General features: G+C 39.8%; 1 protein-coding gene across 1 annotated transcript in view; it reads right to left on the reverse strand.

Annotated features, from left to right (window-relative positions):
- The window catches only part of LCP2 (lymphocyte cytosolic protein 2), a 53,044-nt gene that overhangs the window by 19,521 nt on the left and 9,401 nt on the right, over window positions 1–24,122 (reverse strand). The window contains exons 4-9 of the mRNA XM_061616813.1: window positions 10,327–10,392; window positions 6,962–6,993; window positions 5,210–5,247; window positions 1,428–1,614; window positions 1,018–1,094; window positions 445–511 (exon numbers count right to left, since the gene is read on the reverse strand). Of these exons, the coding sequence (XP_061472797.1) occupies window positions 445–511; window positions 1,018–1,094; window positions 1,428–1,614; window positions 5,210–5,247; window positions 6,962–6,993; window positions 10,327–10,392 (467 nt within the window). The remainder of the gene's footprint in view (window positions 1–444; window positions 512–1,017; window positions 1,095–1,427; window positions 1,615–5,209; window positions 5,248–6,961; window positions 6,994–10,326; window positions 10,393–24,122) is intronic.

Genomic DNA, 24,122 nt, shown 5'->3' on the forward strand with positions numbered 1-24,122 from the left:
TGTCTAAATCGCTCAAAGAATGTTCCAGCAGTGTAGAGATAAAAGGTATTAACATAATACAGACAATAAAACAGTGTTAAAACATAAAAAAGCAGTAAGAATTAAAAACTGCAGGAATAAAACCAACTAATTTGGAAAGATTTAGTAGAAAAGGAAAGCTTTAAACAAATGTCAAAAACAAAAAAATGTTGCGGTTTGCTTCAGTTCTAAAGGAATAGAATTCCAGAGAACTGGAAGCACAGTATTTCAGAAATTCATATCACTTTGACCATGTAAAGTAATATTCCTTTTTAGAATTGCAATAATAAAATTCATTCAATAACTGATCAGTTGAGGGTTGTGAAAACGCTAAAAGGACAGGCATAAAAAGAGTATTTTATGTTTAAGACAATGGAAATAATCTAAAAGATGTAGTTTAAAACAAGATAAAATAAAGGGACTTACGTTTAAAGGATTTGATGCTTTTTTCTCTAATACTCTCATTATTGCTTAAAGGAGAATTGAAAGTTGGCTGCCAAAGTAATAGATTTAGTAAATACTATGCCTAACAGTATAGTAATTACAGACTTGATTTTAATTTGTTGAAATTGTTTGAAGATATTTCACAGCAGCTAACCAGAGCTCAAAACAACAACATAACACAGACCAGTAGAGTTCCCATTTTACATTTTTTTCCTGAGTCTGGATAATCTTGATAAACTTGGGGCCTGAATCTACACAATTTTTAACCATTGGACTAAAAAAATATTCGTTTTGCCAGCCCAGCTCTGGTTGACATGCGCAGTGTGCCCTGGACATTTGCTGTAATTAACTACAAGAGAACAATGTGAGCAAGTGGTAACATTTTCAAAAGTAGGGTTAGTGAATGATGCTTGGAAGGAAGTCGGAAGCCCCTAACAAAGATGATACACTAATGTGTAGCACTTCTTTATTGATTGAAAATGGTGTGCTATGTACTCACTACTCAGAAAAAATAAATGCAAAATGAAACAGTACATTTGCACCAATGAAACCTACCCCAACGCTTCTTCCTCCAGAAGAAGATTCAGGCCTTTTTGGTGGAACAGGAGGCTGAAGAAATGTTTTAGATCTATCTGTTGCAGGTGTATTTAAAGAAAGCAAGAACATTAAAGAAATACACAGGGGAAAAACCCTTGCTTGATCTCATTAAGAAGAGGCCTCATCCTATATATTCAAGATGTCATTTAAGAGAACTAATCCATTCATGATATGAAAAACCTTTTCAAGGCATTAGTTTGTTTACCTAGAATAGGATACAAAGAGTTCTGAAAGCTCAATTTATCTCTAATAAGAGTTGATGTTTAGAAAAAATATAAATAATTATCTGTGCCTGTTCCCCAGAACGATACATTTCCTTCTAATTCCTTTTCAAAATGAAATGTTGAAAAAAGAGTTTAAATGGCTACCTATGTATTCCGAGGTGGCTGGCATTACAATGGAAGGAAATACAACATTACGGTGTGTGTCATCATCATTTGACGGAGGAGGTTCATAATCTGCTTCGTCTTCAGTGCAGTCTGGATCATTGGGCGTTTCATAGTCTACATCAACTTCATTTCCCTGGTCATCTGGGCTTTCATAATCACTTTCATCCTGTCAAAACAGAAGTACCAGCTTGCCAAAACTGCTTGACATAGCACACTCCTGTGGCTTTCATTGAGAGTGAATTCTAGAGCTCATCAGAAATAACAACAAAGCCTCATTCATTTAAATGGTGGAAGAACAATACACAAGAACCCCCACAGGTTTGGGTAAATAGGAATTATTTACAAGTGATTTCACTGATATTGTGCTACAGGTAGGGATGGGGTTCACTGCATGGTGCCGATCTGCATGCATTTCGATAGTCGTTTCTTTACCGGTCATTCCTTTTTTTGTTTCTGCTTTCTCTGGCGCTTGCCGATTTGATCTGCTGGGTGATTGGATCTGCTTATGTAAATGACAGCATTCCATGTAGTTTTTTTTTGTGGTAGAGAAAAACATTGCATAAGTTTTAGGTCGCTTATGTGAATGATTGTGTTTTTTTGGCAGGGGGAAAACATTATGAATATTATGAAAAAAATACGTAAAATAGGGGGAGGATTTTGAGGGGAAAAATCTTGCCGATTGCAGTTACAAAATCCGTGCTGATTACAGCCACGGCCCGCCGCAAGAGATAGGTGCCGCTCCAAAAGGATAGCGAATTTAGTCAGGATCTGGTAGCAGGTTCGATTTTGTCGGATATTCTCCCCCATCCCTGGCTACAGCAGAGAATAGTAGCAAGTGGGGGTTCTTCACTGTAAGCAGGGCTAGCCAACATAGTTCCCTTCAGAGGTAGACTATGACTCCCATAATCTCTGACCATTGGCCATCTGGCTGATAGAAGTTGTACTCCAAAACATCTGGGTGGCACTAAGTTGCCTATGCCTGGTGAATATCACTGCATTTAGAACAGAGCTAGTGTTACAGAGAAAGGGGCGATCCTTTTGTTTGATTTAGTTTACCGGCAACCTACTGAATCTAGAAAGCCGCACTGGCTATAAGGCTGGCAAGAAGGCTCAAGCCTGCGGGTGGGCAAGTCTGTTGGATATGTAGCAGGCAGGCTGAAGATTAACTATTTGTGCAGAAGGAGAACTTAGTAACCTCCCTCAACAACAAGTTATCCATACTGCAGGACTGTAGCCATCTGGGAGATTTATATCAGCCACCAGCAGATCGGCTCCTGAATATCACCTTACTCTGTAGATTAGACAAAGATTGAGTTGTAGTGCAAATACCTAGACAGCTGGGACATGTGCCTGCTGTTGACCCTGGAATCTGATTCTTGAGTCTGAATCTGTTTGCAGTTTCCTAATTTGACCAGCAGCTCCTGTGGAGCAAGGAACTAAAATCTATCAGATCTTCAGGGGACCCAGTTTGAATCCTGTAGCATAGGGGTAGCTAACCTTTTTTGTCCAAGGACCACACTGACCCCTGGTCAACCCTGCATCTCAAATGGGGTGTGGCCAAAGTGTACAAGTAGATGCGGCCATTATTATGATTATTTTTAAAAGGGCAAATTTTGTGAGGGTGGTCAAGATATTTTTTTAAAGGACAGATTTGGGGGGAGCATTGGGGTTACAAAAACCTTTTGGCATTATAACATAACATTGGGGGACCCGTAAGAGCAGTCATTTAAAATTATTTTAAATAATTTGTTTTTTTTAAATGGCACAAAAAACTCCTGGGAGGCTGGATTCAGGCTGAGGGTAAACCACCCCTGCTCAGGTGAACTTCTGCAGCACCTGTGTTTTGAACTCTACGATACACTTCACTTCACATCTTCCTCTTATATACATGGTGCTCTCAAGCTAGAGAAAGTTATGTTTCAGTTCTGTTGAAATGTATGGAGTTTAAATTAATCACAATTAGCTTGCCCTGTTGATTTTAATGGGACTCAAGCATGATGAATTTTTTTTGAGACCAGATCAGTGAGCCTAGTTAATTTTTCTACTTGGTTTTATATATACCCTCTTGCCCATCGAGGAAAGGAAATCATAAAAGATTACCCTTTGACTCTTAAGTCTGAAATAGGAGTCCCTGACATTCTTATTTTTCCTTCAAAGACCTCTCTGACACAGTTCAGAAGAAGTCATACCTTGGGGCTTATTAACCTGAAATATGTACAAGACTTTTGCCCATGCATACAGTCCCTTTCTTCTCCTGAGCCATGATTAAACCATGAAGACTCTTCTTGTGAAAAGGAGGCAGGGGCATGACTGCAAGCCCCCCCCTCCTGCACATTACCCTGTGTGTTCAGTTTTATCTCTACTTTATCAGGGTCTCTGACTCTGTGAGGCACTCTATTCACATTCAAGCAAACTTGAATGTGCTCAACATAGGGAAGATCAGGGTCTCAACCAGGGGCGTCACTACCAGGGTGTGGGGGGTGCGGATCGCACCCGGGTGACACCATGAGTGGGGTGACACCCAGAGCCGCCCCACCCCACGCCGTTGCCCAGCAAAGGAGCCGAGAAGTGCTCTGGGTCGGTCAGAGCAGCCAACTCCTCCTCAGAGGCACGCAGGTGGGCGGGCGAGACCGGGAGCAGTGTCGGGGAGTGAGGGAGGCACACTGGCTTTCCCAGGCCTGCTTCTCCAGCTGGGTGCCCCTCCAACATGTGCCCTCCCAGGGGCATGGATGGGGATGGCTGGCTGTGTGCGCTCAGCACAAGATTTGGGGGCTCGCCAAGGGCCCCCCCGGCACCTGGTTTGGTGCGTGCCGAAAGCAGGCACCCACTCGCTGGTGGTGAAGCCTGGATGGGCCTTCCACCATCAGCCTGGAGCATGTGGTGAGTGTGCACATGCGCGCGCACGTATGCGTGAGACCAGCCACACCTGTCCATGCCCCTGGGAGGGCGCACGCCGGAGGTCCGTACCCCCCGCACTCCCGCTAGTGACACCGTTGGTCTCAACACACAGAGCAATGTATATGGGGATGTGGAAGGCAGGGCTTGTATGTGAACACAGATAAAGTGTTTGCCCAAACATGCCTTCTTGTGCATTCTTATACTCAGAGAGTGTCAGAGAGGAAGGAGAAGAGGAAAAATACCCCTCATTCTTATCAACTCTCTGATTGCCTCCATTGCTACCAGTTCATCCCCACTCGCAAGATAAATAAAAGCGAAGGATGGGGATGGTACTTGGGGGTTGGGACAAAAACCCCTTTCCAGTTTAGAGCTGAAGAATGGTTCAACTTGTGGGGGGCATCTTAAAAACTTGCTACATTAGGCGGGCTTTTAAGGATATCAGGAATCTGTTTCCAATACAGGCTTAGGTGAACATCTGCAGCACCTATGTTTTAAACTCTAGATTTCAGTGATATATGCCTCCTCCATTTAACTCTGCCAGTGATATAAGATTGCCCAGACTGTCCTCCAGTGAAGGCTTGGCAACTGGATTGTTTGTAATGTCTTAATTTCACATGTGTCTCCTCCAAACATGCCTCTACCTCCTTGAACCTCCAGAATAGATAAGCAGCTGGCCTTCCTTAGCCATTTTACGAAGTGAGATAATCCAGGCTGTTTAATCCCTTGTATAATAAAAAGGGTGTTTTAAAAAAATCTGAGTTTTTCATTTTGATAGCAGCTTCAACCCCAAAACTGCCTGCGTCAGCTGTTGGTAAATATGAAAGTATGTGTGCAGTAATTATACTGTGATGTTTGCCACTTACAAAGGAAGACCAGCCATCATCCTCTTCTTGTCTATATTCTATGGAAAGGCAACAAAAATTACACAAAAGTGATAAATCTCCAAATTAATTAGGTTTCACAATAATTAATGAACTACAAGAAGAGTTGTGGCAGAGAACAATCAGACAGACAGCGCTAATTCACATATGCATGTATCCTACCTGGTAAGTCACTATGGTAACTTCATGATGTTATTCAGTAGTATTCATGATGTTATTCATGAATGTGTGAATGGCCTCCATTGAAAAACATTTTGCTTGAAGAGATATGAAAGGTCTGTTGATATTGTTTGATTAATGATGGCCATTTCACAAATATTGTCATATGTAGATATCAAGCAATGAAAATGCATATGTGAACTCACCCTTAGCTGAAGCAGGGTTATGAATATTCTTGGCTAAATGATACATTACTACCATTCCACTACACTAAACACCAGTACTTAGGTGTCACTGTCCTTGTATTATAGCACAAACTACTCATATAGTGAGTAGTATTCAATTATGTGAGGTTTATTTGAATAGAAAAATAGGGAGACTTCTAGATGCATAACTTCATGAGTTTTAGATAGCCAAGATAGACATGTGCTTCATATATAATGCTCTCCATCAAACCATGATTTATCAGATCAAGAATGAGTGTTGTGTCTACATGCTTCCTCCTCCACTTGGAAGAAACATATTCACTTCTACAGCTCTTGAACCAATCTTCATTTAGTATGTGTTAAGAAAAAACATTAACAGTAACATCTCATGTCATAACAATAATGTGAAAGGCTGACCATATTATCTGCAAAAGGACTGCTTTGTGTATATGAGATTTCAGAGGGACACTTTTGCTGTATATCCCAGTTCAAATGTACGTATCTTGGCTTAATAAGCTGAAATCTGCATGATCCTTGAGCCTTTGTGCTCTGTCCTTATGCTGCCCTTTCTCTTCTCCCTTATGTATAGCTACCAGGATTAGAACAAGATTTTAAATAAGCTTCAAAATTCTGGCTTGTTCTCATCCTGGCAAGCACAGTTTCCCAGTTCAGACATAACAGGAAATAATTGGACTTCCTGAGTTAACTGCAGTGTTTTAAGAAGAGAGAAAAGGCAGTATAAGGATGGAGGACATAGGTACAAGGCTTATGCATATCTGGGCTTATTAAGTCAAAATATGTACATCTACACCAGAGCTTGGAAAAGTTACTTTTTTGAACTACAACTCCCATCAATCCCAGCCAGCATGGCCACTGGATTGGTCTGATGGGAGTTGTAGTTCAAAAAAAGTAACTTTTCCAAGCTCTGATCTAAACCATGTTTACTGAGTAGCTTTACAACTGCATGAGTGTACATTTGTTTCTTTGAAATATATATCAGAAGTAGCATAAACCAGATTAGAATTTCTATAGAGCTAAATTATTATAGATCAGTTTTTCTTGTACTATTTTATTTATAAACACTACTATATTATATGTTCCCTCTCTTTAGCTTTCACTCTTTAAAAGGTCGTTCTTACTAAATAACGTAAGGTTGAATCCATTCAAGACTCAGTTAGTTGCAATTAGGCCCCTATGAAATCAATGTGAAAAGCTAGTTATTGCTTTTAACATGAACTAAATGCAAGTCACTTAGTCTGGAGCAAACCCACAGACGGAATGCTTCTGAAGAATGAGAACTTGAAAAGAATGGCTTCTGAATACCAGGGTAGTGGACACAGATGTACTCATAAACTGGTAATGGCTTTACCTGTATTATCAGGAAACGTCTGAGTATGTGTCCTGCAGTAATTTTGGGAGGGAAATGAGCAAATTAATGCTTTATATCTTAATTATAAACTGAATATAATTATAAACTGAGCATAATAATATCTAGCCATCATGTATACAAATAAATGTGTATTTGTTAATCAACCTTATTTTGGCAAAATGTGCCCAAATATAGTGCTTGCAATGGCAAAGTATAAAATCATTTCAAGATGAAGAATATCCACAACAGAAAAAAAATGTTGGTGAAGTTAATAAGCTCAGAAATGTGATAACTTTGCGTTGTAGATTCAAGTAACTTATTCACTTCCTCTGTGCACCATTTCAGCCTGACCTTGGTTTTGCTTTATAGCACTTTGAGCTTTTGAACAAAAGTGAAAATAAAAGCGAAAATAAATGTGAAAATCTATATTTGGCAGCCTGTGAAAATACACATTACAAAACAGAGCTATGAAGTTATCGGTTGGTAATTTGTGCATCCTAAATTGGGATGGTTCTATTCAATGAAATGAAATGAAATTATTAATGAGAATGATGTTTAGGACAGAATCTGCATTAGCACATATCAATTACCTGGATGTTTTTATGATTGGTGAGTGGGATGTGATTTTTCTGTTTTACTACTGTGTGCAGGGTTGTCACCTTCATCACTACATATTCAAAAGCTTTGGAAAAAATATATTAAGAGGCTTTGTTGATCTTTAAAGAGCCTCACAGCTTGATCTATATCCTGTAGGCCAATGGAGTTTAGCCAGTTTAACTTCACTAAAGCATATGAGACAATAATCCTGAGCCACTTAAATTCATAGGGCCTATTTTAACTAATGTGTTCAGGATTGTCATGTCAATTTATTGCATGCCTTTTTCTACAAATTAGCTGACTCTGAAGCTGCTATAGAGGAGCTAAAGTATTTCTACTTTTCTAAAAGGCCTTGGCATTGTCTGAAAATAACTAATTACTAATTAAGAACTAACAAAAATAACTAATTACTAATTAAGAACTAATTAGCACATATTATTTTTTAAACATATGACATTTTGTCACTGCCCCGTGAGATTCCCCAACTCTGCCCCATTTCACTGTGTGCAGTTTCCTGAGGCAGAACACCTTGCAGTGCAGTAACATCATGTGCTTTGTATTACAGTAGGGCCCCACTCATATGGCGGGTTACGTTCCGGACCCCCGCTGTAAAGCGAAAACCGCTGTAAAGCGGAACTCATTGAATAGAATGGTGCGCGATGCCCGAAAACCGCCATAAAAGTGGAACAAGCGCCATATGAGTAGGGCTTTAGTCTAATTGCGTATAATTGAGTCCGCTGTATTAGCAAATTGCTGTAAGGCGAAGTGCTGTAAAGCGGGACCCTACTGTACTTTGTTGCCAGGGAAAAAAGCAAGGAGTAGACACAGGACTGATGTTTTCAACAACAGTCAGAGGTGTCCTACAGCTTCCTGCCTCAGCTCGTCACATGAAACAGTAAACTTAATATACTTCCTTTCAGCTAATAAATTCACAAATGAGCACATTGGATTGCAGTTTCAAACAGAAGCTTGTTGAGGACAGTGTTTCTCCCATGAACACTCTTTATTTCTTTAAAGAAGTAAAACCTCAAAAGTGGGATTCTAATGAGGTGGTACCGGCTGCCCAAAAAAACCAGTTACAGTTTAATTAATCCAATATGCTCCTCTAGGAAGACTTTGCTGAAAGTTCTTAATTTTTTCTTATAAGCTAAGATGGTAGAGTCCCATGTGGTAACGAACTATGAACCGTTATAAACAGAAAGTATTCCGGGCCCAGACATTTGGTATTTTAGAGTAAATTCAGTAATAGGCAAAAAAAACCACCCTTGCAGTTTAAGAATGTAGCTATAGCCAACAGATATTTCTATCAAACTCTAAAAAGCAGGGAAATTAGGCAGCTATAGTGAATGCACCAGGGGAGCAGGAGACCTGACCTCCTCTCTGAGATATTGTACTGCCCTACAAATTTGTCAAAATGCAAACATAATTTGGGTTGGCCTTTCACAGTCCAATCCACTTCCTGTGTAGACCAACCCAAATTGTGTTTGCATTTTGACAAATTTGTAGGGCAGTAGAGAGTTTGGGTGGTTGGTCACTGGGCAGAGGGGAAGCCCCTTTCCAAAAAGAAAACATTGTGAACAGCAGCATTCTTTTTCAGGCTTTCCTCCACTTTTTTATTCTACAGCAGGCACATGTAGCCTCCCACCCAAATTTAAATCAAAGCTGTTCCTGGCCACATCCACACCAGACTGTTATTTCACTTTAGGCAGTCATGGCTTCTCCCAAAGAATCCTGGGAAGTGTAGTTGGTGAAGGGTGCTGAGAGTTGCTAGGAGAGGCCCTGTTCCCCTCACATAGCTTCAATCAGAGCAGATGACTGTTAAATCACTCTGGCCACTGGAGCTCTGTCAGGGCAATAGCAGTCTCCTCTCAGCACCCTTCACAAACTACACTTCCCAGGATTCTCTGGGGAAGCCATGACTGTTGTCTCAAATCAAAGCCTGGTGTGGGTGTGGCCCCCTGATCAGGCAAGCCCAGCAGCTGTGAGTCTGGCTTTTAGAACACTGACAGTTGGTTCTTACTGAACATGCCCGACATTATCATTGAGTTCAAGCCAAAATTTCTTAAATTAATTAAAAATCAGCCAGGCATTTTTTATACTTTTAAACTGCAGAAGATGAAGGTCAGAGTATGGGGCAAGGTCAGTAATAGGATTACAGGTACTCTGTGAACATGGCTGATTTTTAATGAATTTCAACAGATTATGAGAACTCTGACAGAAAAAAGTCCAAAAGGGGTCTGGATTTTCTCTCTCTCTTTTTACACTTTGAACTCTCGATTCTCTCTGACTGGTTTGTGTATCACCGTGGGTTGTTAAGCAAGTGTTTCTGAGTTGAGGACTATAAGTTTTAGAAGGTTTTGTTCTGAAATGAGCTTATGGGAAGGATCAGAATGGCATGGGGGTATTTTCAATTTAACATTGCGGAATGAGAAAAATCCATGCTGACTATAGTATACAGCCACTCTCGTGGCTGAATAATATCTAGATTTATGTCTAGGTTAGAGAAGTTCTTTTTAAATATTGACTAGTTTCTGGTTTTGCTGTTCATTCATTGAGCATGGGTTAATAATGAACACCATATTTAATGCACACAAATTAAGTTATACAATTAGTTCCTACAGGCATACATTATGCCTCCAGCCCTACATTTCATTTAAGTATAGTGGCCTTTTTCATGCATGCATATTTCTGTATCCCACAATGGTTCTAATTATTCTAAAGATAATTAATTTACTGTTGTAAAAAGAACAAATTACTAGTTTTCCTACCGTTTTGAAAATAAACCTTTTCTTTCCTCATGTCGCTTTATTTCTTGACTTAGCTTGCTTAGAATTCTAAGATTAAAAACAAACACGCAAACAATGTGTTATTAAAGTAAAAAGATACTGTTGAAAGGAAATTCTCAGCTGTTCTGTATATGATTCAGCCAAAGGTAAGCACTTTCTTAATGGCAATGGGTAAAAGTTATGCACATACTTTGGTCTGCTTCTGAAACTGATGGGACTTAAATGTACTCAGCTATGGCTGGATTTTGCTCCTAGGTTGTTTGTTTATATTGATGTGGTAAATTCATACTGTAGAATACAAGATGATTTTGGTTCTAGCAAGTGAATGAAAGACAAAGTCACCAAGATATGCTGTTATGTTTCTCTCAGATTCATGGCAAACAATCAAACCAATTGTTAAGTGGAGTTATGGCATAAAATTAGAATAATTTTAATACTGAAACGGAGCAATTAGTGCATTTAGTGCAGAGCATGGCAGCCCTGAAACATTGCTACAAAAGGAGGAAAGGAAACAAACAACAAGGTAGAAACCCTATAGCCCATGCATTAAATAAACACCATAATTATTGTATATGTTATACAATTTGTTTTCACAGGCACACAACATATTATTTTCTTTCTCATGTTATGTTAAACCATGGATTGATGTGATAATTATGAGCAGAAACGAGCTGTAGACAGCCTCAGGCTTGCAGGCTTCCTGTCTCCTCTTCTTGCACAGCTAGAAGCTTTTGCTTTCCTTGAATCATGATTTGTTGTGTCACCTGGTGTGAAAAATTATTATTAACACTAACTATTATTAATTTCAACACCTAACTTCATACTGAAATTCCCTTTTCATCATATATGAAGAGGAGCAGGAAGGGGATAGTGTGCAAGCCTTAGGTTTATTCCTGCTTGTGCACATCACACTAAACCATGGTTTAGCACGATGTACAAATGTGGTTTAAAGTCCACAGTTCCCTCCACCTCTATAACTTACCTTATTCTTGAATGAACATAATTAGAAAAGTCTCTTGTAGAGATTCCCCTATCTATTAAAACTGTTAACTACTTTAAAACTACTCTCCTATATAAACAGAATGTTGGCCTACTCAGTTTTTGGAAAGATAAAAAAGGTAAAGAGAGTGTATGCTTTAAATAATATTTTTATAATAAAAAATAAAGCTTTTCAAGTAAAAATTGTATCCTTCTCTACAAAAGAATAAATCAAACCTATCATATTTTTTCCTCCTATTTAGGCACCTAAAAAGCACCAGAAAAGCAGAATTCTCAGTATGAGGCTGTAAACACATTAGTCGCCAGATGAAATCGCTTCTATTATTTATTGCACTTGTATACTGCCCCATAGCCAAAGCTCTCTGGGCAGTTTACAGCAATCAAAAACATTAAAACAAATATACAATTTAAAACACATATTTTAAAAACAATTTAAAACACAATTTTAAAATTTAAAACAATATAAAAACAAATTAAAACACATGCTAAAATGCCTGGGAGAAGAGGAAAGTCTTGACCTGGCGCTGAAAAGATAACAGTGTTGGTGCCAGGCGCACCTCATCAGGGAGATCATTCCATAATTTGGGGGCCACCACTTACAAGGCCCTCTCCCTTGTTGCCACCCTCCGAGCTTCCCTTGGAATAGGCACCTGGAGGAGGGCCTTTGATCTTGAACATAGTGTACAGGTGAGTTCATATCGGGAGAGACATTCCATCAGGTATTGTGGTCCCAAGCCATGTAAGGCTTTATAGGTCAAGACCAGCACCTTGAATTCAGCTCAGAAACATACAGGCAGCCAATGCAAACGGGCCAGAATTGGTTTTATATGTTCGGACCGTCTGGTCCCTGTTACCAATCTGGCTGCTGCATTTTGCACAAGCTGCAGTTTCTGAACCGTCTTCAAAGGCAGCCCCACGTAGAGTGCATTGCAGTAATCTAATTTGGAGGTTAGCCACAGTTGGAGGGGGAATGGGTTGATCTGCATTAGTTGCGAAATCTCTGTGAAGCTGAATTTTAAAAAAATGCACTCAAGCTGCTCCCACCAGGTTTTACACTAAAAAGGGGTGGGGTTTGACTAGCGTCATGTGCCCTCGTTTTCAGAAGAGAGAGGTGGAGATGCACTGGAACCGGCAGAACGGTGAATATGTTTCTACCCTCAGTGTGCTGGTACTGCATAATGAATGCTCAAGAATTATTTTGATGACACTGCAATTATGCCCAGTAGAGCACATTTAATATTTTAAAACATATTCTATATGCAAAGGCAGGAAGGAGAGCATTAAACAACAAATAATCCACAGCCCTCAGTAGAGATACACGAAAAAATGAACACATACCTAATGATGTGCAACTTAGAAGTCCACTCACGTAAGGGTGTATTTTCACCCTTCTTCACCACTGCAGATCCTGCACATCCCCTCAAAGCCTCTCCTGAAGATTCGAGGACCCCCAGAAAAAGCTTCGGATGTGGCATAGGAATTGCCCAAAATCAGAGCTTGGAAAAGTTACTTTTTTAAACTACAACTCCCATCAGCCCCAGCCAGCATGGCCACTGGATTGGGCTGATGGGAGTTGTAGTTCAAAAAAGTAAATTTTCCAAGCTCTGCCCAAAATCATGTGGAGGCAAGTAGAAAGTCGCTTGCCTCCACTTAATCTTTGGCTATTTCTCCCTTCTGCAACAGCCCCCCCACGCCAGATTTTAGGATCCTTTTCCTTATGGTCCTTTCATATGTTCTCCATGGAATGTCAAAAGGGTATCAATGTTTGTTGGAGTCCATTAAAAAAATTGGGTCTGTGAAATATATTTGACCTTAGTAGGAGTTTTCCCCTTTTCTCTCTCTTCTCTAAACATATTTCCTTGGAAAATGTTTGAAGTTTTTAAGGAGTTTCAGTGTAACTTCCCTCTAAGTAAGTTGATTTCTCTAATAAGACTGTTTGTTTTCTCTCTGAAAATCTCTCCAGAGAATTAGCAACTATGGGATGGGTGGTGGATGGAGTAATACTGTTGACTACAAAGACTGGGTTTAGGATTGCCAGGTGTCCAGTTTTCACCCAGAGACACCAGTTTTCAGGGGTTCTCTCAGCGTCTCTGGGTGAGTCACCCAAATCTATGGACACTTAGCTTTCATTTTTTAAAAAAAATTAAGTTTCTAGGTGGTCTGGTTCAAAAGATATAAACCAAAACGTCAGCCCCCACCCGCAACTTCTGTTAGTGCCGGCTGCTCTAATCCTTGCTTTTCAGGTTTTTAGCCAATACGTGAAGTCAGGGTTGTGATTGACAAGATTTATTGACCCATAAATCCCATGTCAAGTTCTGAGAACAGTTTCCTTTTCCTGCTTGCTCACATCAGGAATTCTGTAAATATATACAGTAGCTTTCAGCAGCATAAAGAGTATTTTCTCTGTACAAGATTTGAACTTGGTTCTGAGTAAAAATTCATAGGATTGGACTATAACAGAAGATCACAGCAGAAACTTGGCAGGCATACACAGTAAATAATGTTATAATGATAGTAAAAGTGTGCATGCAGGTTTTTTTAATTACTTGCAAAAAATGGCATACAGTAGGGCCCCACTCATACGGTGGGTTACGTTCCAGACCCCCGCTGTAAAGTGAAAACCGCTGAAAAGCGGAACCCATTGAATAGAATGGCATGCGATGCCCGGAAACCACCATAAAAGCAGAACAAGCGCCGTATGAGTGGGACTTTAGTCTAATTGCGTCTAATTGAGACCGCTGTATTAGCAAATTGCTGTAAAGCGAATCGCTGTAAAGCGGGGCCCTACTGTATTATACATTTTATCTTTCAAATAATTTATGAACAAAAGTCTTAAAAAGTGTACATGTTGCAGTGTTATACTTTTCTAGTTAAGGAGTCAAACAAGTTTAAATTTTACTGGATTGTTGAAGAGGGCAGTTTATTTGTCTTATTCATAACCCGCTTTGAAAACCTTCCCAATATGAAGCTTTTCTGAGGGTAAAGCTGCAATGCTAATTCCACATACCTGGGAGTAAACACCACTGAATTCAGTAGGACTTACTTTTGAGTAGACATGGTTAGGATTGCGCTGAAAATCAGTGGGACTTTTGAATGAACATAGAAAAGGATTGTGTTATAAATCTTTCTCTCGTCCTCTGGTCCTTTTTTTTAAGCAGATAGGCAGGGCTTACTTAGGGGTCACTGCTTTTATTTGGCAGGAAACTAATACTTTAAAAAAATGTTCTGCAATGGCCAACTGGTTTTGACAATAAACTATTATATGTGTCCTGCCCAGAGCTTGACACAGGAGGCAAGTTTGGCAATAATTCTTGCTTTATTAGAGTCACTGTTACACCAAAGGCAGTGCGTCTCATAGGTCTGGCTAGACTAGCTCACTACTGATGCTAACCATGCTAACTAAGCATCCTCTGCAGCATGTGGACTAAGATAACTCAGCACCCTAATCAAAGGGGCACCGCCTTAAGTAGTCAGGGTCTTCACTTGTAACCTCTGACTCCTTCGAAGACCCTCCCTCTGACCGAACTGCTTCTCATGTCATCTCGTGTGGGGTGAAGGGGGGCGAGCCTCTGCTTGCTCATTGGACAGTACAGGCTCACTAGGTGCCAGCTCGACTTCAGGGGGCAGGCAGTGAGTTGGCAGGGAAACGTTTGAAGGTCCAAGCAGGGCATCCTGGGGGGCTGGAGTTGGCACACGAGATCTCTCCCCAACGCCTCTGGCAGCACGCTTGCAGGTGGCAAAAGGTTACCTTAGGTATATCTAAATAAAGCTATTTATGCATCGTTGTGTTCTTTCATAATTGGGAATGAGGCTTCTAGAAGGGCCTCTGAAGTGAATCATGGGTAGTGGTTTAGACACACACTTGCTGCTGGAAACAAACAATCTGAGGACATCCCATCTTGAAAATCCCATGAATGCTTGACATTGTTCTCAAGTTAGTATCAAAGCATGCCATCTCCTTTTAGTGGAACTCTAGATGGAAAATTGCTGCTTTGTTTCCACATAAGAACAACAGCTTTTGAAAACTCACCAATGTACTAATGTCATTTCAGGATTGTTGTGATTAGTAGAGCATGAAACCCAACGCAAAAGCTTTATGCTTATGTCATTTAATTTGCCTTCCATGAATGTTATCATCTATGGTGGGAATGCTTGCTGATGGAAATATTTTGGGGGGGATATTAAAGTTATAATGGAAAACATTGTAGGCTATGAAACTCACTCTTTTGAAATGATATTGAGGGTTCAATCCATTGGATAAATAAAGCATTAGTAAGTCATACAGTTAATGAAGCAAGATTAAGTTATGCAAAACACTGTAGGTCTCAAAATTTATCTTCATTAAAAGAGTGGCTGGACTGAATGTGGGATTTGGCAAGTATGGCCTAATTAACTCTTAAGAACTATGGAAAAAGACAGAGGTGGGATAGTTTCAAAGTTAACTGGAATCCCTTTCTTGATTAATACAGTAATAACATGTTACTCAATTTTTTATTGTTTTGAACTTGTAATTGCATGAGGATTTGAAAATATGTTTTAAAAGTTGTTGTTTATGTATTTGAACGATGAATAATAAATGTAATTTTATAGTAATAATATAACATAGGAAGGGCCCTGCTTAATACACCAGAGGCCTATTTAGTCCAGCATCCTGTTTCTCACAAAGGCCAATTGCATGCATACAGGCAGCTCACAAGCAGGGGTCATGCACAATTGACCACTCTTGCTTATGTCCTCCAGCAACTGGTATTCAGAGGCTTACTGCCTTTGATACTGCAGGAAAATATGCCCATCATAACTAGTAGCCATTTATAACCTTATCACCATTAATTCATCTAATCCCCTTCTAAAGCTGTCTCTAAGTTAGTGGCCATCACTACATCTCATGGAAGCAAATTCCATAGTTATGTAGGAGCTGTGTCAAGTAATGCTTCCTGTTTTATGTCCCAAATAACCCACTATTAAGTTTCATTGGATGGCACCATCTGTCACCCTAAACTATCAGAGATCAAACCTATCTTGGATATGGACAGGGTAGAAATTCAATTAAGTTCACATTTCTGAAATTCACATTTTCCAAAACAATGTGAGAAGCAAAACACAGTCATCCTTTGAAATGTATCTTTAAATCTTTAATCTTGGGTGGGTTGCACTCCCTTTGAAGACTCAGATTCATAGTTTGGGTGTTCTCATGGATTCATCCTTGATCCTGGATATCAAAATTTCAGTGGTAACCAAGAGTATCTTTGGTAGGGTTGCCATATTGCCCGGTTAGCTGGGTTTTACCCAGATTCTTTGCATGCCACCTGGCGCCCGTTTAGCCCCTTAGGTGGCCTGGATTCTTAGCTTTAATTAAAAAAAAAGTTTATAGGTGGTCCGGTTCTCGAGATATACATAAAAACGTCAGCCGCCCCCGACTATTAAATCTTTCTTTAAACAGTACTGTATAGCACTTCGTAGCTTTAACCCTGCCCGTTCAGGATCGCAGCCAATCAGTGAAGCCAGGGTTGTGTTTCAGTTTCATTGACCTGAGGCAGTGTCTAGAAAACCTCATTGCAATGCCAGAAAATGGTGGTTTCCCCCCCTGTTTATCTGAAAATCTCATAAATTGGGTAAGTATATTCATTTCAGTTTTTTTCCTCTTGTGTGCAGGAGTCAGATCCTGGACAGTGTTTTGAAAACCTTCCCAATACTTGCTTTTGTAAAAGCAATGCTAATCCCATATGCCCAGAGTAAATCCCATTGAATTCAATAGGACTTACTTTTGAGTAGACATGGTTATGAATGTGCTGAAAATCAATGGGACTTTGGAGTGAATGTAAAAAAAAATGTGTTTGTGTTCTAACTCTTTCTGTCCCCCCCCCCTTAAGTCCTATTTTAAAGCAAGTAGGCAGGGCTTACTTAGGTATTACAGTTTTTATTCTGTAGGAAACTAATACTGATTTCTTTAAAATTAATACTGATTTTTCTGCAATGACCAACTGGTTTGACAATAAACTGTTATGTAGGCTTTATGTATTTATACATCTGCAGTGTGTGCGTGTGCATGTATGGAGTCTTATGATTCGGAATTTTCGGTTGTGTGAATGAAGTTGCTTATCGCTTGAGGTTGCATTTCTGTCCCTGTTTGAGTAAGCCTCACTGAATACACTGGGACTTGCTTCTGAATAAATAAACCTAGGATTGCACTATAAATATCTTTACAGTTTGTGTAAATAATAAATATATTTGATAGTCATGCTTATATAAATATTTCTTCATTTATCATATTTTTGGTTTTTGGTTACGAATCCTGACTGGTTGTGAGATGCTTAATTTTCTGCCTTACTCATAGGAATCTTGTTGTGGTTGGTATGGTATTACATTTAGGAAAGTGTTACTGCCTTTTGTGTTGTTTTTTTCCTATTTGCATTTCACTTATCTTTAACCTCACTCTGTTACAGCCATAGAAGCAACAGCAGCATATGCAAGATAATTAACTCCCATTAGTGATAAGAGCAAGATTTTATAATTATTATTTTAATTAAAACAAGAGGCTTATCAGTACTTTGAAGAGAACCAGATATTTATTTTCTTTCTGAGCCCAGGACTGGGTCTTTCATGATGCCCGGTGGGGGGGGGAGCAGGAGACAGACATCCTGGCATTGGTAATCTAATTAGCAAGGTATGTGTGGGGTTGTTGCACACTTCCAGGCCCAGTTTCATTTTGAGTATGGAGGTGGAACCTGTGTAGATGTGGTTGATCAAAGGGAGAAGAAATGTTGAGTTAAGCAAAGCTCTGCTTTTATAAAACCTAAGAAACATACAGATACCTTGAATGTCTGAGTGCCTGCACCAGTGGAACCAGTGCACTGGAGGAACTTGTAAAACTTGCTGCAACAGTATTTAGAACTGAGCATGTGACGTGAAAGACTACTTTTCCTAACATTTTGGCTTCTTGTTTTTCTCCACCCACCACATCTCTGAAATATATCGTATATGTAATGGTTAACCGTACTGCTGCCCTGACTTACTTTATGTTTGTTGCTATTTTGTGTTTTTATTTTTTTTTATATTGATTGTGCATTTTTATTGTTTTTATTATATTTGTGAGCTGTGCTGAGCTCTGTTTTTAAGAGCAGAAGGGCAGAATATAAATCCTCTTAATCAATCGATAAATATTCCATAGTGTTGGAAACTAGACTCTAGGCATTTAAGGCTGAAAATGTTGCTTTTAAAAAAAAGATTTCTCACATCTTTCCCCAGTTTTTGGTGGTAATTCCTAGGTGCAAAAACAAAACAACTGGACAATCCAAATATTAATATGCAAATACTTTGCATAATATACAAATAATATGCAAATTAGCCTGCCCGGATTTGTGGAACTGGAATATGGCAACCCTAATCTTTGGACAGCTGAGTCAGGTATGCCAATGATACTTATTCTTAGAAGTGTCCTATCTGGCCATGGTAACACCTTGTTCAGATTATTTATTTATTTTGTTTATTTATTAGATTTATATCCCACCCTTCCTCCCAGTAAGAGTCCAGGGCGGCAATTACATTAACATGTTTTCTGTGAGGCTGCCTTTGAAGACTTCAGCTGATTCAGAATGCTACAACCAGACTGTTGACTGGGTCCACTTATAGAGAGTATGTGACCCACTGGTACATTTTCATTGGCTACTGGTTCTTATCTGGCCCCAATTCAAAGTGCTTGTTTTGATCTATAAATCCCCAAATTGCTTGAAACCAGGCTACCTAAAAGGACTACTTTACTCTGTTCAAGCTTATGAGTTGAAATCTTCTAGGGGCCCTTCTCCCAGTCCCATCAATATCTGAGACATGAGACAGAGGATTCCGTGGGAGGGCCCAAACTTTAGAACTCTCTTTCTAGAAAGTCTGACCAGTTCCCTCTCTGGTATTGTTCTGCTGAGGTGACCTTTTTATTTAGAAGAGCTGTCAAGCTGATTTTAATTAAAAAGCAAAGTAAAAAAAGCAAAGGTAACATGTTTAATTGCAGCAACTGTTTGGTGTTTCATTTATCACTGACTATCTCCTCTCTTCATTTCATTGTGATAGGTTTTGTTAACTGTTTTATTGTAATTTTGTAGTTTTTAGCTTTTAGTCTTAGGTGCTATATGTAGAAAGGCAGGACATTTAAACAAACAAACAAACAAACAAACAAAAATATTTGTTGTGACAATAAAGCAGGGAAAGGACACCTATGTGTGCCAACCTAAGATCGATGGAGGAAGGCAATGTGATAAAATGTAATAAATAAATATTGGCAAAATAAATGCAAACAGACAATAAGGATGGGGGGGAGAATTTGAGGGTCACATTGCTAAACACATAAATATAGTGGGGACAAGAAACACAGCTCTACACCTTACTGACAAATTAAAAACTGACAAATCACTGGGTATCCACCAAAGAAATGAAATGTGAAACTGTTGCTCTCCTAACAAAAGTACGTAACTTGTCCCTAAGATCAGTCTCCACACCTGAGGACTGGAAGGTGGCCAGTGTCACACCAATTACTAAAAGGGAACCAGATAATTACAGGCTGGTTAGCTTAGCATCTGTTTCAGGAAAACTGGTGGAAAGCAAGGTTGATTGGTATTACTAAAGAAGTTATTACGGATGGGTGAATCTGGCAATTTTGGTTTCTCATTTCTCCAATCTTAAATTCAGTTGTCCACAGTTCCACATCAGTTTGCAGATTTTTTTAGTGCTCATAAAAATTAGCAAGAGAATTTCTCCTAATATACACATTTGTATGCAATTTTGCCTAATATGCACATTTTTGCAAGCCACTTCCTCTAATATAATGCATTTTCACTTTTTCACTAATATATGCATTTTTACACACACTTTACCCAAGTATGTGCATTTTCATACACATTAGTTGGCCTGAGAGCTGCACTGCGAATTTTGAAGGATCAATATGTTTTAGTTCATGTATTGCTGGGGTTGCCAACCCATTGCCTGCGGGCACCATGGTGCCTTCAGTAGCACCCCTAGCAGGTAGCCCAGACTCTGAGTTTTCATTTTTAAAGTCTCTAGCCCACTTAGAAAGAAAGTTATGGAGCAAAGTGTGCAGGTTCCCTTCTAAGTGATTTCTGTGAAACAAATGAGCCAGCCTGGCTGCTCCTGCTTACCAGTGTTATTAGCCAATGAGTGAAGTTAGAGCTGTGATTGATGAGTTGTTTGGACATTCTGCAATAAGAATCCCTGGTGTCCTAAAGAGCTGCTGTTTTGCTCTCCCTTTTACTGCAGTTTTCCCACTTCTGTTTTTTTTTTCTTTCATTTTAGTCCTTGGAATCTCCATAGTTTGACCTTCATTTTCCCCTAGCAACCAGGATGCATCTTTCCTATGCTGGGTTCTCCTGAGATCAGGTAGTGCCTAGAAATTATTTGTTGCAAATATTACTGCATAATAAAATGAAAATGGACTACCTTCAAGTCAATCCGACTTATGGTGACCCTTTGAATAGGGTTTTCATGGTAAACAGTATTCAGAGGTGGTTTACCATTGCCTTCCTCTGAGGCTGAGAGGCAGTGACTGGCCCAAGGCCACCCAGTGAGCTTCATGGCTGTGTGGGGATTCGAACCCTGGTCTCCCAGGTCATAGTCCAACACCTTAACCACTACAATGTTAAAGAATCCCCCTCCCCACAAAAGGCAAAAGGAAACTTTGCAAAGAGGCTTCGGCATGTCTCCTGCTCTGCAGGAGCTAAAGACCAGAGACTCATTAAGAATTAGCTGTACAACTAACTTACAGCACAATGGTATACATGTCTATTCAGAAGTTAATGTCTTTAAGTTTAATGGGGTTCACTTCCGGGTAAGTGGGTACAGGATTGCAGCCTAGCCTTTGGTTTAGGGTTGGCATTGGGGGAAAACATGGCTATTGCACCCTTAACAGCTATATGGCAGGCAGAAATTCAACAGGTCAATCATTTTCTAGTATGGAAATGCAATTATGGAAAAAACTTCACTTAAGACTACTCTAATTGTGTGTTATGTCACACCCACAGCAGTCAGTCAGTGTTATTCCATATCCCCCCCTCATAGCAACCATTTTGTAACTGGTTTCCCCAGCACTCTCTCAAAATTTGAAATGTGCCCTCTGGTCCAAAAAAGGTGGCGACACCTGATTTAATTCAATGCTGTCCCCAAGGAATGGCTACAGCTCTACAGTGTTTAAGACACTTTTTCCCAATTCTACCTAGGGATGTAACCTTTTGCATGAAAATAATGTGCCCTTGCTGTATATAATGGACTGCTATGAACATGCCAGCAACCTAGCTTTTATGGGCTGGGTGTTGAATAGTGTTCTTCTGCTCCCTTCTTCCCCCCTCCCTAAACAGCTGGTAAAGTTTCAGCGAATATTTGACCAGTGCTATAGGTGCACAGTCCTAACTCTGCTGTGTATCTGTTACTCAAAGTACAGAGTTTTAATGGATTCCTTTATGAAATGTTAGAGGGAACGGCAGTTCCTCTGCACCTTTCTTTTCTAGACTATTTCAAGCACTAGGCCTATGAATCTGCAGCTAAGGAAGGAAGTATAAAAACCACACAGCTTAGTTAGGGGGTGGGGGTTGCATTTGATTAAGGATAAGACCAGGCAGCAGACTTGCAGAAAATATTACTCATGTTCCTGTCTCCCTCCCACATAGACTGATCAAAGTGTTTGGTACACTTTAAATTTGCTCCCAGTCATAATTCCAAATAGCAAGAGGTAGGAATGTGGGGCAACCCGCTTGCAATAACGTCTAGGATGACGTGGAAGGCAAAACAAAAGTAGTATGTAGATCTACAGGAGCAGCAGGAAACCTCTGGACTATGGGCCTGATTAGAATTGGATGAGCTTTAAAGGCTAGGGTGTTAACACCACCAGTGATGAAAGCCCAATAACCATAAAAAGGGGAAGGGTGGGAGTTGGGAAAAACCTATGCACCCACTCCATCCTGCTCTTACAAGGGTGAAAATCTGACCCACTTCAGCTCTCACTTCACAGAAAGCCAGATATTAATCACATACCAAACAACTCTCAGTCAATATAATTCTAAAATTAGCTCACATAATTTTGCATCCACACCAGTAACATTACAACTTCCCTTGACAAATGCAAACCGATACTCCTCAGTCACTCTTTTGGCCTCACTGATGTTAAAGGGCAGAGAAACAAATTTGAGGCTTTTGATCTCACCGGGAAGCAGCAGCCATAAGGAGTAGGAATCACAGAATTATAGAGTTGGAAGGGATCTTGGAGATCAACTAGTCCAACCCCCTGCTCAGTGCAGGATCTACAATGCAGAATTCAACTACAGTAACCTTGACGGCTGTTCAGATTCTGCTCAAATACTTCCAGAGAATGAGTACCCATCGCCTCTTGACTTGCTCCTGTAATGGGCTGGCCCCGTTAAGTTACTAGCTCTCAGGGAAGAAGGGGATAAAAATAAATGTTTTATATGAGAAAACTCTTAAAGCTGTGAGGAATGTTGGTTGGACTGGATAATGTTTAGTAATGGTAACAAGCCAGTCCTTTTATCAAATAGGAACGTCCACCTACACAAATCTAAGCAGTTGTTGTTATACCATTTGTGGTCGCCCTTTGGGATAACTTGAATGGTATGCTTCAGGGGACTAATGAGAAAGAAGACCATGCTTTTAAGCAAGTTCTGTGTATATGATTTCCTACCAGACCTGATTACTGACATTTCTTATGTTGGAAATTGAGAACAGCATACAACAGATAGTTTCTTAAAAGTGCTAAATAATGGTATTATCTAGCAAAATTTAAATTCAGCTGACTTCAGTTCCACAGTTATGAATCCATAAGAAATGTTCTCCCCTGCACTGTTAGCGTTAATATCAGCACAAGGTGATTTTTGTTAGGATAGCAGCTGTGGAGGGTGGAGTAAAAACAACTCTCCCTACGTATTGTAGCCCTTGTCTGCTATTAATTTTATTTTAAAACCTCATGTGTTTTCAAATGACACTTTTAATGTGATTTCTATTTTGCTTCTCTGTCTGGATGTTACCACTAGCATGACAGGAAGGAAGCTACAACAAGATGATTCTCCTTAACATCTAGGAGAGGTACATGGATAAGGTAGAGAACTAACCCCTACCTTTCATCTGGAGTGCAGACAACTACTGAGGTATGCCTTTTATTTATTTATATATGCACCTCATCCCATAGTTGTGTGAACTAGACCTTAAAATTGTTTGTGGGTTGTTGTTTTTTACAGTAGGGCCCCACTCATACGGCAGGTTACGTTCTGGACCCCCGGTGAAAAGCAGAACTGATTGAATAGAATGGTGCTCGACATCTGAAAACCACCGTAAAAGCGGAACAAGTGCCATATGAGTGGGGCTTTAGTCTAATTGTGTCTAATTGAGACCGCTGCATTAGCGAAGCGCCATAAAGTGAAGTGCTGTAAAGCGGGGCCCTACTGTAAAATGTTTGGCTGGATTATTTTATATTTTCTGACTATTTTAAGTTGAATATTTTCACTAACTCTGCAATAACAAAGTAGCCTGCACTTTCTAGATCAGCCATCCAGATGTTTTGGATTACAACTTCCATCAGCCTAGCCAGCACAGACACACTGGCTGGGGCTGATGGGAATTTTAGTCCAAAACATCTGAAAGTTGGGGAAGGCTTTCCAACTAAAAACAGCAGCAAAATACAAGAATGCAAAGAGCAGCACTCACAATCAATACATTAAGAAGCAACTGAATCAAAATCATGCTTAAAAAGGAATGTTTTCAGTTGCTGTTAGAAC

This window comes from Rhineura floridana, chromosome 3 (genome assembly GCF_030035675.1).
Source record: "Rhineura floridana isolate rRhiFlo1 chromosome 3, rRhiFlo1.hap2, whole genome shotgun sequence".
In the NCBI taxonomy this organism is placed as follows: domain Eukaryota; kingdom Metazoa; phylum Chordata; class Lepidosauria; order Squamata; family Rhineuridae; genus Rhineura; species Rhineura floridana.